Source organism: Colletotrichum spaethianum (genome assembly GCF_022836535.1).
Source record: "Colletotrichum spaethianum MAFF 239500 DNA, contig04, whole genome shotgun sequence".
In the NCBI taxonomy this organism is placed as follows: Eukaryota; Fungi; Ascomycota; class Sordariomycetes; order Glomerellales; family Glomerellaceae; genus Colletotrichum; species Colletotrichum spaethianum.
The window spans coordinates 1,104,505-1,121,005 of record NW_026054774.1 but is presented as its reverse complement, the minus strand read 5'-3'; the positions used below and the strand labels follow the sequence as shown (position 1 = coordinate 1,121,005).

Here is a 16,501-nt window from a genome sequence, read left to right as displayed (position 1 = left end):
CTATACGAATCTCAATGCAGGATCGATCAGATGGGAAGACGGGTAGCATCGCAGATCGAACGCCGGTGTGAGCATCAACCCGTCAACATGATACTTGGCCGACAAAACGACTTATAAGCCTCCATCTTTTAATGAATCACTCCGCGTCACTCGAGGCATGCGGCTAATGTAGAACCTCCAAATAGATTTAGGTATTGTAACAACACGCCATACAAACGCCGTGTTAATGGGGCTTGGTACCCTCAAATGTGCCAAACCCAATTCCACCAACCCAACCCTTGTGTATGAACCCAAGTTACGAGCCAGGGGATATCATGCTTCTATAAAGCTTACTGGGCAAGAACTTCACGCAACATGACAAGGAAGTTTTCCTTGAGCTTGTGAACCTCGGACACGGGCGGCTTGGCCGGTTCGCCGGCGCTCCGGCGAAGCCTATCGCGTCTCTTGGCACGACGACGGCGCTCGGCCTCAATAGGGTCGAGCTCGTCCTCCTCCTCTGCGTCCTCTTCCTCTTCATCATCGTCGTCATACGCCATGTCTTCCAAGTCCATCTGGTCAAGACCGAAGTCTGACGATGAGAAGCCCGTGGGCGCAAGGTCCGGACCTCCGTTTCCTTCAGCAGCCATCTTCTGACGCGTCTTGTCGTGGTGCCACTTCTTCCTGGCCTCTTGCCATGCGATGAGCTGGTTGACCTCGTCGATGACCTTGTCCTTTTCAATGATGCCCGAGCTAACGCCTCCCTCGAACAGCGCATTGATATTCAAAGTGCCATTCTTGGGGCCTTTTCTGAGGAATTCCAGAATGTCTTCAATCCAGCCCATCAACTGGTCGAAGAGTCCGTTGTCGTGAGTGTGGACCTCGTGCACAAACTTGTAAAAGTTGTGCTCGTGTCTCTGGCAGAGATCAATAAACGCCTGCACGGTCTGGTTCGGGTCCGCCGATGCATCCTGCTCCTGGCACTTCTCCACGACCTGCAATGCCTGTTAGCAGATGTCCGATCATAGCCTGTGAGTTTGCCTACCTGAATCATGTCATCGATGAACACAGCGAAGTCAGTAACGCTGCTGTAGACATTGGCTGACTTGTAGACCCGGACGAGGGGTTCGTAGAAGATGGTGAAGAGGTCGCGGAAGAGCTGGAGCGTGACCGGCTCCTCCACAAGCTGCAACATCATGGCCTTGTCGTGCTGCCTGGTGCAGAGCTTCAAGAACTGCTTGAGGTAAGAGAACAGTTGAGCACCCTGCTTCAGCTCCTCGTCAATGTTCTCGACAGCGTTGTTGAAAGCCACGTAGGCATTGTAAAGTCGGCCAATTTGTTCCGACGTCAGACTAGGCTCAAGGAAGTCAGAGCGCAGAATGACAACAATCAGGTCCATATCCTCGGCAGCGGCCTCTTCCCGAATAGCGAGCTTGATGTGTTCCTCTGCCTCCGTGTACATCTTCAGCTTCCTCGTGAAAGCCTCGTCGCCGATCTTAGCGGCAAGAGTGTCGATGGATCTCTGGAAGCTCTTAATACCGTCGTTGAGAGTAAGCGAAAAGATGCGCTGCAGTAGCGAGCGAGTGCCGAAAGGCTGTGCCAGGAAGATATCCAAAACGCCAGACATGACGGCAGCTGGGTTGGCAATCCTAATGACATTCTTGATGACGGTATACGGGATGAGCGAGTGGATCCTCTTCGCCTGAGCGAACAGCTCGGGAGAGTTGTCCTCCGCAAGGAACAGGTGGTATATCGTTGCAGCAACCTCAATCCGGAGCCACTCGGCAAACTTTCGGTACTGGATGCTGAGATCCTGAATGGTCTCCTTGTCCTTGATCTCCTTGAACAACGATGTGAGACCATTGCGCTCGACGATCTCTTGACGGAATCTGAAGTTTGTTAGTATTTTGGTCTCAAATTAGCGTACAAGGCAACGTACTCTTCCATGTATATGTCGAGCTCAGCGGCGCGCTTCCTTGCAATCTCGTAAAACTTCTTCTGCTCCTCTACACGCATCGCATCGACCGCCTTTCTCCGCTCGATGTCGTCAATGTCGGCATCGGTCGGTGTAATCGGGTCCCTCGTGAGGAACTCCTCCATGGCCTTTGTTTGCGCGATCTGAGGGTTCGAGAGCAGGGTACGGATGAAAGCTCGGAGAGAGACGCGCTGGCTCTCACGCCACAACGTCACCTGCTCATGTCTCTTTCCGTGGAATGGCAGGGGGCTCTTGGGTCTGCTGTCAGTGGATACGCGAGGTGAGTTGCGACCGGAGGTGGTAGAGGCTGCGCGTTTGTGTCCTGGTTCTGTAAGAAACTGTACAAATATGGAAAGGGGGGAGAGCTCACCTAGCACCGACAACTTGGAGGGCTCCTTGTCATGCGGTGTAAGGCCAGTCATCATAGTCGACACGGACGACACGGACGATGCAGAAGAATCAGGACTGCCGCCACCGGTCAGGGAGGAGAACAGCCCGGAAGTCGTTGTGTCCGACTTGTTCTTTTTGGGCAACGTGGGCAGAACCTTGCCCGGGAGTTCAAGGCGTAACCTCTTATGCAGCCTTACGAAATCGCCGTACCGCCTGCCGATGAAGAACTCGAGCTCGCCCTTGCGATGGATACGCATGATGAACTCCTACACACTACGTTAGTGACCGCCCTACCCAGCAATAACGAGAGTAGACTTACAGCGTGCTTGTGCGATCGAATGGTCTTCCTCTCCGTCGTGATTCTGACGGCGGCAATGTTGACATCCCAACCGTTAATATAGTTGCCCTCGGGCAGAGCGTTCAGGACACCCGTGTCGATGGCATTGCTGTCTACGACCTCGATCTCGGAAAAGCGTATTCTCTCCTCGAAACCGGAGGACGTCTTGCAGCCGGACACCATCATCAGCTCGACAAGCTTCTGGCATTTAATCGCCAGCTTGCGCCGCTTGGTCTCTTCTAGTCTATCTTCGGAGGACGAAATGTTCTTGGTCGCAAAGGATTCTAGGAACTGCGGATAGGGGAACACCAGTGAGTCAGCGCAACAGTTTCCGGGTGAGGCAAGGCGCTTCCGGGCCGCGGGGGAGGCCTTTGGACTTACCACCTGGAGCTTGTCCTGCCAGAACTCCTTCTCTCGGGCCTTGTCGAGGAAGGGGAAATCGCGAACATGATGGACAAAGATGTAGCGCAAGATGGGAAGCTCCGAGTCCAGAGGAGAGACCTCTCCGACGTCAGATTTAAAGGGGGCGCCGAATCGCTTGAGGGCCGTGGGGGAGTTGAGCTCGGAGATTTCGTACTTGACTTGCTCTGAAATCAGCTCGCGCTTGAGGTCTAGGAGAACGAAGGGTCAGCCAAATTCCGAATAATTCTTTTCATGCCAGCGGCAACCGGATGAGCGCGTACAGTGTTCCTGCTTGCCCGTCAAGGATTGGCCCGGCGGAGGAATGGACATGTTGCTCTTTGAGCGGAGGGAAAGCTCATTCCTGGCGGCCGGGGCTGGGGCCGCTTGCGCCGGGTCTACAGCAGCGCCATTCTGCGGTTGTTCTTGCGATGTCGAAGCCATCAGCGCCGTCTTTTGCGTTGTTGAACCGCTCTCAAAGCTGGCAATGCGGTCGTAAAGTTCCTCTTGTTTTGGTGCCAAGCTCGTGGAGAGGTGAGGAGTGTTGCGGGTTTGGGAGGAGGAGGACTCTGTCGGAGGTGTCGAGAAGGTGGACAAGCTGACTGGCGTCAGAGCAACAGCTGGGGTGAGTGCGAGCGAGAGAGAGGGACCCGACGTAATAATCAATTTACGGAGGTAGGGGGGGACTGGCAGGGTAAGGTACATGGAGACTGTGCACCACGTACTTGGTAAGCAAGGTACCTAACGTAAGGCAGGTGGGTGGTGGGCACGAGCTGGGACCCAAGGTGTGCGGCAGATCCAATGGGTAGGGCGCCGGGTGCGGGCCCAGATCCCAGTGGGGGCGCAGGCCGTAGGTAGTGTACTATGTAGGGTCACTCGACGTAACGCGCGTATGGCGGGGTAGTTTACAGGGCCTTCTTTGCCGCCCACAGCTCTTGCAAGTGGCAGTGAGGACGGTGGACGGCACAGCTGTTGGCAGTCAATGCTGCCGTCGCGGGGGCCTTTCCAGGTTCACGTTGGGTTCGAAGGAAGGGGAGCCCGGCCAATGCCTTTTTTTAGGCCGTGTCCCAAACCGCTTAGACTTTAACTTCGTGTGCTGTTCTTGCCGCCTTTGGCATGATTTTTACTCGTCTTTTTTTTTCTGGGCCCCCCTCGTCTGCCTCAGACCAGATGCCCTCTTCCCGGTTTTCCGATTGCTCTTTACTTGCATAGGGAAATGTTGGGCTTCCGGAGCCAGTCGACAGGTCGCGGCGCAGCGACACCGAAAGAGACAAGACGAATTGAGCTCAGAGCTCGGAGAATCTGAAGCAAGGGTCCCGCGAGTGATGGGGGTATGTACTTTTGGGAATATGCAGCAATACGCAAGGTGTCAGTCAGCTGCGCAGAGGCGTAGGAAAGGCAAGAGGAGAAGGATCGGTATGTTTTGATTCCTCTCGCATCAGCCCAGCGCAACGGACATCGGGATATCTTAGCTCGGAGAGACGGCACGCAAGCGTCGTTTGGCGAAGAGAAGGGGGGGAAACACTGACCAAAACAGATCAAACGAAGCAGGGGGGCGGGAGAAAAAGCAAGGAAGCAAGGCCCGTAACACGCGGAAGTACCCTAAAAAGACGAAGAGCGTTTTGGACTCGACTTCTCTCTCCGGCGTTCAGACTTCAGGGTCTTGGTCTTGCCGGAAGGCCCTGGCCGTGATGCGAGGTGACGATTAGTTGGTGCGAATAAGAGTGAGTGTGAGCGTGAGCGTGAGCGTGAGATACATGGTCCTCCAGGAGCACCCTCCAACAGCGGCAGGGGAAAGGGGGGAAAAAGCTGGGAAGAGAAGGGAGGGAATTGGGTTGGGTGTCAGTGATGTCCGAGTTGCTGTCACTGCGCAACAGCCAGAAAGGCCAAGCCTTTTCACTCCCGCGTGCTTTTCCCTTCTCGTTCCCATGGTGTGGGTGTGGAGGCTGCCGAGTGCGCCTGACTGTTGAGTGATGTTTTCTCGAACGAATCTAGCCACCGCAGCCAACCAAGCCCCCCGGCGCAATGCCTTAAACCCCAAGAATTGAGGCCCGAGTGACGCTGAGAGAGCGCGGCGATGACTGGTCGTCTATGGAGTTGGTTGCTGTCGAATATTGGCCATGGGGGGGTGGTGCATGACGTCGCGCGTCACCCTCCTCCGACCTACCATCAGTCATTAGACCTGGAGCCGAATGCCGAGACAAGAACTCTAGACATGGACACGACGGACGCAACACCCACTAATCACCTTTACCTCGCTATGCAACCGTCATTCTCATAACATAGCTCACACACCTCAGCCACAGTACCTCGTTAACCTCCCACTCCAGCTCTGGGCACTCCACCACATCTGGCCTGGGCCGTGTTATCTCAACTGAGTTCAACTGATGTCTCCCTGCCACCTTCTGACTCTCGTCCCGTTGTAGCATCCGCGGCCATCATGGAAGGTCTTCGCAACCAACAGTGCAGCTAGTCCCTTACCTCATCGGGTTGCAGAAAGGAGTGAACATGACTTGCAGAAGTTGCACCATGCAACCATGCAGGCGTGTCACTCATTGACTCATTGGCCCCAAATTCGAGCCCGGCAGGAAAACCAACAACCGCCATGCGAAAACCATAACCCCACTACGGAGGCGCTGTTTACTGTCAGCCTTGAGCTTTGCTGTGGCCAAGGCCGCAGACGCGCAATCATTATTGCCATTGCGCCTTGGCTCCGGACGAGACCGAACCGCCCTATGGGGCATTCGACGTCTAGCGCCTGGTGGATCCTCCCAATACTGCGCTTTTCCCTCCCTTTCACAGACGGAATGAAATTCCACGGCCCTTTTTTTTTTCCCTTATTTTCTTCCTTTAATGATGTCCCGTCCCCGCCGTATCCACTTGGCAATAGAGGTCCAACCGTTGGTTGCGCTGGCCATGTCCTCATTTACTTTAGTTCATTAATCAAGGCCGGCCGTTGATGTTGCTAAATGGAGTTTTTTTTTGTTTTTTTAACCCTTTCCGATCCTACACACGCCAAACCCTTTTGGCCCCGCGATGCGACAGAAGCTCGACCAGGACAGTGCTTCTGGATCCCGCGGCCGGCGGGAAACTTTTGACTTACCACGCACCTCTGGCGCAGCTTCCATTCCATCTAGCTCGTGAAACGGAACCGTCTAAAGACGTGACACGCTGCAACACCTGCGCCTATCCGGGTACGGGGTGCCGGGACGCCCAGGACGTGGACGCGCGGGTGTGGGTCGCGCCGTCGGTGCTCGGAGCGGCGCCCATTCGGGGGATCATTGCAAAAAAAAAAAAGAAAAAAATTACATCCATGGATGGATTTGCATAATCCTCATTTCAGCCGCCGCTCGGCCTGCCCGATTCGTAGGCCCGCCAGGACGGGATGCCACATAGTGTCGCATAACACCTCGGCCGTTCGAGCGACTGCCGGCTTGGTGACTCCGGACTACCTACCCAGGCTGCAGTCCGACTAGCTTTGATGACGAGATGCGATGGTTGAAAGTCTGTCAGCGTCATTCACTCGTACCCGCTTCCGCTTTCCCGCCGGGGCAGAACGGACGGGTCAGAGCTTCTCTGATGGTGTGGAATTAACTGACGCTGGCAAACTCATCTAATCGTCGTACTTTCGTACTAAATACGGATTGGTGTGTTGATCCAAGCAGTCGGCGTTTCGTTTCGTTTCGTACTTTTCCGTCAGCTTCATACCAGCCAGGTTGAGTTCGGGCAAAGCAACTCGCTAACTGGCTGGTTCGCATTATCAATACTGAGCCCATGAAGTGGATCGAATGTGAAGTCAACGACACGGCGCCTGTGGACAACTGCTTGTCGCACTTGTGGGGAGCACTGTAGGCCAGATATCGTATAGCCTTTGCCGGGTGTGAAGGAAGGAACGAGGTCGGAGCTGCTGCGAAATCGAGCGATGAACCCAGACACTCAATTCGTTGCATGAAATCTGTCGACCAAATGGGTTGAACTATACCTATGTGAGAACCTAAGCCGACTTGGAGGGGTGTATTACAGGCAAGGTTGCAGCTGGCAACGTCGTGACATGAATATTTGTAGCACCGTAACTCGCCAACCGATGGTGGCTACATAACCCCCCTTTTCCATTACCTTGGGATCATTTCGAGCCAGCCTCAGTGTTACATTGTATCCCTGCGGCATGTTCAAGCACAGACGCGCCACGTATGTACCATCGATTTTGAAGCTTATATAGAGTCTAGCATTCTGGAGGGATTGCCTGCCTTTCCCCACGTGGCCGCCTCTTATATATCGATATGTAATATCTCATGATTGTTGAATACATATAAGCAGTGTCTAGTCCGGACCACCAGGTTGTCACGGCTGCCGGCCCAGCCGATTGGTGCCTCGAGCTGCAAAAGACATTAAACACCGGTCTCGAATAGCATACCCCCCCTCCCCCAAATCAAGGACGCAGGATAGCTCACTGTCCGGACAACATGAGACCCCACTATATAGACATATATACTCGTAAACCAATAACAGAGCCTGGTTCAAGATATCCGATCCGAACCCGGTCTCCCGGAGGCAGATCCCAAAAGATAGCATGGTGCTGGTCGAGGGAACATGCCCAAGAACGACATCCAGCAAGGTCATCCAACGGCTGTAGGATGAATGATGAAACGGATAACCTCTAATTGATTCCAACTCTCATCAAATCCCTGCTCGAGTATTTCCCTCGACTTCATGAGAGCCTCGGCCGGGGCACAGGGGCGGCCATGGGTGACGTGAAGTGCCCATTGCGTTGGTCGCTGGAATCTCTAGTAGCTGACTATATACATTCCGAGTTGACATAGTTCACCAACATTTCAGAACAGCCGTCGACCGGGTCAACCGGTTCGTCACTGATGCCATTCTATAAACTGCTCCAGTTTAGCAGAGGCAAAAGCAAGATAAAGTAGTACAGACATCCCAGATCATTTGATATTGTGTTGGAAGATTCGTCCAAGGCGTCAAGTAGAGGAAGTCAATGTTTCTTCCTCAAAGGTAGACGCCAGGAGAAACCCTTCTCAACGCGTATCGTTTGCTATACGATAGGAAAAGTAAAAGAAATAAGTCAAATAGCCGACCCGCTCCAAAAGGCCCTGACAAGGTCAGGAATGGCACAGGGGTAGCGACGGCCGTTGGCCAACACAGGCTTTACTGGTGCCATTTCCCCGAAGCCTCTCGATAGATAGGGGGCAGATCTCCTTTCCTGTCCCAAATGCCAGTAGGGCCAACTAATGTTCTGGCACAGGATGGGGGGTGAACTCGCGGCGAGCCCGTCGTGATTCACAGAACCCTCGATAGCCGCTCAATATTCCCCTCGTCTATCCTTGGACACTGGCAAATGTTGACTTGTTTACCTGCAAACATCCTGCTACACACTACTCTTGACACATAGACTCCCATTTTGGCCTGCACTTAGGGGATGAACTCGACTGGAGCAGATTGTTACACAAGCATACGTGCGAGTTCGTGTCCTCGGCTCAGATCACAACACTCTCACGGGCGACGCACAGGTGGTATGGCCAAATAACAATGTCTTTTCTTCCGGGTATCAAATATTAGTATGCAATAGCCGCGATGCAATCCCCGTCCCTCTTGCAGTCTGCAAACACCACGCTCTCGAGAGTCTTCACAGCTCGTCAAACACCCTCAACCGGTCCTCCTCCTCCCTCCTGTTCCTATCCTCCCACAACGGCGGCAGAGGCTTCTCCCTCGCCCCCTTCTTCCCCGGCACCCCCACACTCCTGTTGAGCTCTCTCTCAACGCCCTTCAACCCCTTTCCGGCATCCATCTCGCCGCCGCCGCCGCCGAGGTACTGCGCCCCGGCAAACAAGAGTATCAGCACGGCGAACACGACTGACATGACGATCCACATCGTCCGCAGCCTCTTGCGCGTCTTCTCCTGCCACTCGCGGTCCGCATTCTCCCACCCCTCGATACGCCGCCTCACAACGTCGACGCGCTCGCTCAGCCCCTGGATCCGCGTCCGCCCGGCCTCGATCCGGCCCTGCAGCGACTCGATCCGCGACTCCTGCTCGCCAAACTGCCCAAACTGGTCGAGCTGCGTCGCCACGTCGCGCGACATCTCCTCGGCCTGCTCCACGAACTCGCCCGTCAGCTGCCGCGAGGCCACCGTCAGCTCCTGGATCGCCGAGATGGTGCTCTGCAGCATGCTCTTCTTCTCCAGCACCGAGTAATACGTCTCGTCGAGCCGCCGCGTCGTCGCCGTCGAGAATCCGCTGAGCTCGATTAGTGAGTTCTTTAGGCCCCTGATGTAAAAAAGACGTATGGTCAGCTTCGTGCGCCGGTTGCATGGCTCTCCCGGCAGAGGGATATACGTACGTCGCCCGGCTCGCGGTCCGGTTCTTCTCCTCCGACAGCGTGGCCACCTTGTCGGCCTTCCTCGTCCTTCCAGGCGGCGTAACCAGAGCCGGATTCTCCCCGCCCCCAATCATCGGCCCCACGAGCGCGCTGGTCCTTCGGCTCGAATCCGGGCTCCTGCTGGGCGTCACATGCTCCGACCTCGTCATGTCGAGCGAGCTCCGCCCGCCCGCGCCGGGGCCCGGCGTCCTCTCGTCCAGCAGCAGCAACCTGTCCCGGTCCCGTCGACTCTGGGCGTTGAGGTGCAGTGCGTGCTGCGTCGGGTGGTGGTGGTGACTGTGCCGGTGCCGATGCATCCTAAGCGTCGGCGAGATCTCGGTGATGGAGCGCGTGATCTGGTGCCGCGGTCGTCGAGCGGGGAGGAGAGCGGCGGCGGCGGCGGTCGCTGTTGCGGTAGTGGCAGCGGTAGCTGGAGGCGCCGGGGCCGGTGCGGAAGCTCTCTTGTCGTGTTTGCTCTTGCTGCGGACGTGACTGCTGCTGCTGCTGCTCTCGCCGTTGCCGTAGTTGAAGGTGAAGTTGCTGATGGCGGCTGCCGTCGCCAGCGTCGAGGCCGACGGCGACGGCAGCTCGAAGCCGTGGGCGCTGCCGCCGTTGGCGGACATGGTTTCACCCTGTTCTTGTCCCCCCTTCTTTTGGTGTAGTCAACCCCCTTCCAGGGAGTTTGAAAGGGCGTTCTGCCGCGGCCGCCGCGCGCAAGCCGCACACGCCAGCGAGTGCGCAGCCGCCGACCAAGCGGTTTTTGGGATGGCCCAGGTGGACTTTTTGCCTCCGACTGGGAAGGTCAATGCTTCGAGCGGAATACGGGCAAAGCAGACTTTTGGTGGCTGTTTCCTTGCAGTTGGAGGGAGGACGCGGTGTGGAAAGTTGTGGAGGTGGAATGTGCACGGTGTTTCGCCGCGAAAGCTGGCCGCTTGTTCTCCCTCGGCCAATGACGCACTTTCACATGCGGCCATCCCCGGGGTCCTCCCCCGTTGTCATGAAACGTCGTCTGAACATCACGACTAGCACTCCCCCGAGGTCTTGCAAACTGTTGGCCAGAAACCCAAAAATATGGACGGCTCCATGCCATACGCTTATTGTTTCTATGTAACTATGAATCGAACGCGTGTTTGGCTCGGTTCCGTCTCCGTCATCTGGCCTTTTCGATCCGATTATTCCAGGTGAAAAGCTCGGATGGGTAGCCTCATCGGGCTACGTCTCTGTGCTACAGAATGTGCACATGGTTCGATGGGATTAGCTCATCCTCCTATCCACCTCTCACCAGCCCCGAGTCCAGCCCTCGCGTGTGGTTGCTCGCCGGCCCGTGTGTCGCTTCTTTGTCGCAGCCTCGTGCCTCCGCGGAGAGCCGCCTTTTCCAACATAACGTTCGCCCTCGCATGAGCCCCTGTAACATGTATTCTGTTCGCCGAGCTGTGCAAATTCGGGCGCGGTAGACCCAACTCCTTCTTCCCTTTCCCGAATGTGTTTCGTTCGGTATTTGTCATGGGGGGATAGGTGCTACCTCTCCTAAACGTTGTCGGCGCCGAGATTCGATCGCAGTGCCCGCTCCGACAGCGGTCTACCCGCAACGCAGCTCATGAGTTGATGAGCTTGTTTCGCTTCTCCTTCCTCTTGAGTCTCTCAACACGCTTCTTGTGCATCTTCTCGGCCATCTTCTCGTAGCGCTCCTTCTCCTCCTTGGCCGCCCTTCTGTCCTTGATGGTCTGGATTCGTTGCTGAACCCACTGTCAGCTTCATCTTGTGACGCTGTTCGACTTGGCTGGGCAACTCACCTTGCGCTCTGCTTCCTTCTCGTCCTTCATCTCCTTCTCCTTGGCCTTCATCGCGGCCATTGCGACGCGGTCCTTGGCACGCTTCTCGTAGGAGGTTAAGCCTGAAGTCGGCCTAAAAGCCTTTTTCGTTTCGTGCCATTGTTTGCCTGAAGGGAGAGGGTTAGTTCATCAGGTGCCAGTCGCCCAAGAATGGAGGTGATCAGATACCATTCTTCCGCATGCCAAGCGGCTTGTCGCCAGTGGCAGTGTTGGTTTGGGGTTCCGCAGCAGACATGGTGACAGACTGTTGAAGAATTGCGGGATCCAAGTTGTAGGAACGTTAATTTGCGTAGTCGAGATTCAATGTTCTGCAGATGGCTCGAAATTTGCCATGTCGGGACAGAAAATTTCTAGGTATGTCTGATTGGAATGCGGCGGGTGGGGGCAAGGCTGTCGGTCAGCCAGTCAACCAGCCAGTTCAAGCATGCGTGGCGGTGCATCTCCATAAATTAAGGATCCGTGCATGTGGCTGACAAGATTCTGCTCCAAGGGTCCTTCTCCGCCTGGAAGCTAGGGGGTGCGTGGGAATGCACACCAATTGATTGACCAGTTTGCGACAGCAGCAGCATCAATGCGACCAAGAAGCAAGGGAGTGTGGACACTGACTGACGGCAAGTCTCCGACTTCCCGCTGACGAACCACGATGGGCAACACTTGAGGCAACCTATTTTGATTCGGTTGTCGGAGGCTGACTCGGCTTACATCCCATTATTGCATGTTGGATAGATCATGTGGGAGGCCTTCCGGCCGAACCTCTTGACATCTTCAGCCGTTTGATATGATGTCCGGGATTCGTCCCGAGATTGTTGACAGAGTTCTCTACCCGTCGATAGATTTGTTTCAACGGTCGTGGCTTAGGGCTGGGCCTGTCTTTGAGACATTACGTCGGGTTGTGCCTCGGAGAAGCCCAGCTTCAGCCGGGTGCTGGCATGGACATGGATGCTTCTTGGTGGCAGAGATGGTGCTGACGGTTGAGCATCCAACGGGGCGACGATAATTAACCAGACAGATTGCGCTTGCAGTTCATTCACCAGCCCTAGCCAGATGACGGCTCATGTCCACAGTTTCGGTGGCGCGCGAGGCTGCCGAGATGATCTAGGCCGACATTTTTCTTCTTCCAGTTGCCAAGTTGCTCAGTAATACCAGATTTTGGAGTCGTGATCCCTGTTGCGGGATTCAATGGAAAGGGCTTCTAGTGTAAGCGTGCCTCGTTATGCTAAACTTGGATATCCCAGATGTTGACCCCAGGTTCCCGACGAGAAAGCCTCTAATGATCCTCAATGATGATTTCCTGACCAGCAGAGCAGGGGTATCAATGTGAATATTGACGGGGGATCGGGTACAGATTCAAGGCTTTGGACAGCTGGCACAGACTTTGAACCACGGCGGTATCCAGAATTTGTGATGACTTGGCCACCGCTTCATTACCGAGTGCGTGGGGTTGCTGCTGAAAGCGGCAGCAGGTCATCTTTCAGGCGAGATTAGTTTGGGTCATCCGCAATTCAACCGGATCCGGTGCGCTCTGATTTGCCGCCAACAAACCGTTGCCGTCGACGGAGGGGCCACTGTCCACAGGCTGGCGTGGGCAAGGAGGGATGAGTATTTTAAGAACCATTTGACAGATCGGATCGGATACGAAACGATGCAAGTCAGGATGTTTTGGGACGGAGCCGCGCTTGCAATGACTGACGAGTCCTCAAGAGAGGTTGGGGAAAGAAACATTGAACAAGGGGAACACGACGAAATAGGAACCTGCCGGGGACTGGACATCCCGGTCTGGTGGAGATGGGGTGCCAGCCAAGGAGGCAAAGCATCATCACGAGGAGGATTTTGTTCCCCTGCCGGGAGATGAGGGTCTCCCAAGGGGGTAACTGTTCCTAATTTTCCCATGCAAAGTTCCTGTCGTCGCTCGTGGCAGGTTTGGTGCGACGAGGCATGTCATCGGCTTCAAGGTTTCAACACGGCATCGCCGCCTGAGTTTGCCAACTGATGTGCCTACCTACGCCGTGCCGTGCTGTGATAAGTGTCGGCCAATATTCCAGCGCGTCGAATCAAGGCGATATCACTCGATTCGTTATCAAGCAGACATGTCTCTTTCTGTCCACAATTGGTTCGTCGCGTCATGCAGGCCCGTCTGTACACACTGCGAGTTGCATTCGCTTGGTGGATTTGGGTGCGACCTGGCGATTGACAGGCCAGATTCTGGTTGGTGGTTGGAGCGACGCGGAGGCGCGGAGGTTATCATTTGCATATGCGCTGCAGCTGTACCTGCAACTCTCAGGGTGAGTACAGCACGCATATGGAGCGGTTTTGGAAAAAGCATCATTGCGTGGTAGGCCGGCAACGGGCGGGAGTCTGTTTGTTGATGGCGCTTGTCGCAATGGGCGACTCGAAACAATTGAAGGATCAAGAGCTGAGGACCAGGCCACTAATCACCCTAGGCGTTGGGGGAGCTTCGCCTCTTTGTCCTCCCCTTGTCGCGGACTCGCGGGGTGACGGCGCCGTCGCACAAAGAAACGTTTTCCTGTTTCCATTGGGGCTGGGTGAGCGTTGAACGAAGCTAAGAGAGCCGGCCTCAGGCTTGGGAAAAGGCTGACGGACCGAGTCGTTCTCATCAAGCCGTTTTCTCCGTACTGGCTAGATCCGAAGGCCGCCAGAGTTTGCGACTGAGTCAAGATGAGGCTCCCAGCCATAGCAACGATAACAAATCAGACTTCAAAGTTATGCCGCATGATACTCTTTTTGTTCCGCTGCAAGTGTGGATGGAACTTGCAAGCCTGCATCGGCGAGCCACTGAAGCCACCGCGAGCGAGATCGTCAACATCGGTTGCGCCGCTGATGGTGTGCTGGACGATGTGACATGTGTTGTTATGCTCGATAAACAGGCGTTGTGTGCATACATACAGAGTACCCACGGCCACATATCCGTACTCTGTATTCGTACCTTGCGGCCTGGTTCGCCGTCAGTGACAAGAGGCACGGTCCCATCTGATTCTGAGGTTGCGTCGTGTTGCCTCTTCCAGGCTCCATCAGCTCCGACTGTGATATGCTCCCCCGCTCCACCAAGAGGTCAAGGGGGGGCAGGAACGGGGACATCGAATACGGGAAACATGGGAGAAATAAGGTAATGATCCCATCCCATCCTGTACGCGTTTTGACGCTGCCATTAATAGTAGACAATTTGTTTGTTTCCCGTCATGTTATCGCCATGACCGTCCCAGGACGACACTTGACGCACGAGTTCCGGTATCAGGCGTCAGGGAGACGGACGAGACTGAGTCGAGGATGCATCTGCCGTCCCAAAACGCGGCGACAAAAGCCAAACAGACGAATATTGACAAACGGTGCCCGTATCCCTCGGAACGCCTCCTGCAACGCGAGATACCTGATCCTTCACCTGTGCGTGCACTAGATGGCTTGCCATGAACACCAGCGGCCCCATAAATCCTTTCCAGGGCTTTCCCTTCCCTAGCTAAGAAAAAAAAAGGAAAAAGCAACCAAGCAGATCTGCTACACTAAGTGCTATCGGTCATCTGGCCGATTGATTTAATATGGAGAATGAGAGGGGCCTCTTTGAGGCTTGGAAGGGGGGCTCTCGTTTCCCTGGGCCTGCCACCTGGGGGTGCGCGGGCGTCCTAAGGACCAGCAATGAAAGAGTGGGAATCGGTGACGAGGGGAGCCTTGGCACATGCGCTTTGCATCCATGAACGTCCTTCGTTCTCGAGACCGTTAGCCAGTCAGAGGGCGCCGTTGGGGTTTGGCCGTGAAGGAGGAATTCGGTTCCTGTGCCGCCTCCGCGCCCATGTTGCCATACAGCAAGCCACATTCGGACGCTACATTGAGAGCCCACCCACATTGCCTGACCGCTTTGGCTCTGGCTCTGGAACTGAAGGTCGAATCCCAAGATGCGGCGTGGCTGTCGAGTAGAATCGAACCGAGTCACGAATAAGTCCGGCGGCGGCGTCTTTGACAAGCGTTGAAACTTGGCCGGGCCAGCCGGGTCGGGAAGAAGAAGAAAAGAAGGTGTTCAGGATACGGGATGGAAAGCCAGGTTAGAAGACGAAGCGAAAGTTTAATTCCGATGCTTTGGGCAACGCCGCTGAACTCGGGAAAGATTGACCGTTTGAACCATGACACGACCTGCACTGACTTGGCCTAACTTTGCTCCTGTGCCTTTTTCGTCTCGTCTCTTGTCGTCGACGATGTCAAGGCTTATGGTGGCTTTCTCCCAGAATTGCCGCAAGGGGCGGATGGCATCGATGGTGATGGAGGGGGCGTGGTTGAAAGGGGCCAATGCCGCCAACGCCGTTGGTGTACCTTGCAGAAGCTGCTGCCCGCCATCGTTACATAGTGTTTGTTAGCCAAGGAGGGCGACGTTGCGATGATTCGTCTGGTTTGCAGCTGCCATGTGCAGGTCATCCGGTCGTTGGTTTCTGTATGAGTCTGGATTTCTCTCATCGGCAACTCAGCAGTTCCTCAGCCGGAGGTGCCGTGGATTGAGCTGAGCTGAAGCGGCGGCCCATGCACGTTGTCGGTGGTTTAGCTGACGGCCGACAGAACTTTGACGTTGTTGAGCCGTTGTGCTTGTGTTTTGTCGTTGGCGCTAAAGTGCTAGTATTCAGCACCATCAGTGCCTGCTTTTTTTTTTTCTTTGACGGAGGGAGGCTTCTTTCCGTGCCTGTGCGGCCTTGGTCACTTGGTTGGCCAGTCGCGCGCGGGATGCGTCCGGCTGCCGTGTGTGGAAGGAAACAACCACGTACTATGTACGGACAGCCAGCGCGCTCACCTTGGCCCAGTGTTTTCCCTTTCTCCGTCCTGCACCTGGGAGGAAGAAATAAACCCACACACAGAAAAAAAAAACCCCACGAACAACAACAAGCCCAGGGTACCGTGGCTTCCGCACTTCGCAAAAATGCACGACACAGCGTGCACTGAACTCTCAGCGCCTCCACTCCCTGTCTCCTGCCCACATCCCTTTCTGGGTATATTCCTGGCTTGCAGCAGCCGAATCGCTGTCGGATCCACCATCTTCTAGTACCGTCTCAGACTATTGCAGAGCTGATTCGATAAAAGTCAGATTCCCTTTGCCAAAACATGAGTTTGGCATATTGACAATGGGCTTGAGACAAAGGAAAGGAATAGTCAAACGGCCTTTGGATGCAACGGGGGGCGGTGTAGACGTTGCCATCGATGTGACGCTACTGTACAATGGCTGCTTCC

The 16,501-nt window shown here is 55.2% G+C and overlaps 3 protein-coding genes across 3 annotated transcripts; all 3 read right to left on the bottom strand.

The window, feature by feature from the left end:
• Nucleotides 1–329: 329 nt before the first annotated feature.
• On the bottom strand, nucleotides 330–3,782 carry ColSpa_02333 (PX domain-containing protein YPT35; the record flags this gene model as incomplete). The annotated part of the gene is made up of 7 exons (XM_049268545.1): nucleotides 330–980; nucleotides 1,022–1,865; nucleotides 1,916–2,258; nucleotides 2,322–2,607; nucleotides 2,661–2,969; nucleotides 3,060–3,289; nucleotides 3,362–3,782. The coding sequence occupies 7 exons, from the start codon at nucleotides 3,780–3,782 to the stop codon at nucleotides 330–332; spliced, it is 3,084 nt and encodes a 1,027-aa protein (XP_049124502.1).
• Nucleotides 3,783–8,718: 4,936 nt separating this feature from the next.
• ColSpa_02332 (uncharacterized protein) lies at nucleotides 8,719–10,072 on the bottom strand (the record flags this gene model as incomplete). The annotated part of the gene is made up of 2 exons (XM_049268544.1): nucleotides 8,719–9,358; nucleotides 9,432–10,072. 2 exons carry the CDS (start codon nucleotides 10,070–10,072, stop codon nucleotides 8,719–8,721), a joined length of 1,281 nt encoding a protein of 426 aa, XP_049124501.1.
• A 972-nt stretch (nucleotides 10,073–11,044) lies between these two features.
• Nucleotides 11,045–11,516, bottom strand: ColSpa_02331 (rRNA-processing protein EBP2; the record flags this gene model as incomplete). Its single annotated transcript, XM_049268543.1, has 3 exons — nucleotides 11,045–11,173; nucleotides 11,243–11,388; nucleotides 11,450–11,516. The coding sequence occupies 3 exons, from the start codon at nucleotides 11,514–11,516 to the stop codon at nucleotides 11,045–11,047; spliced, it is 342 nt and encodes a 113-aa protein (XP_049124500.1).
• Between the last annotated feature and the right edge of the window lie 4,985 nt (nucleotides 11,517–16,501).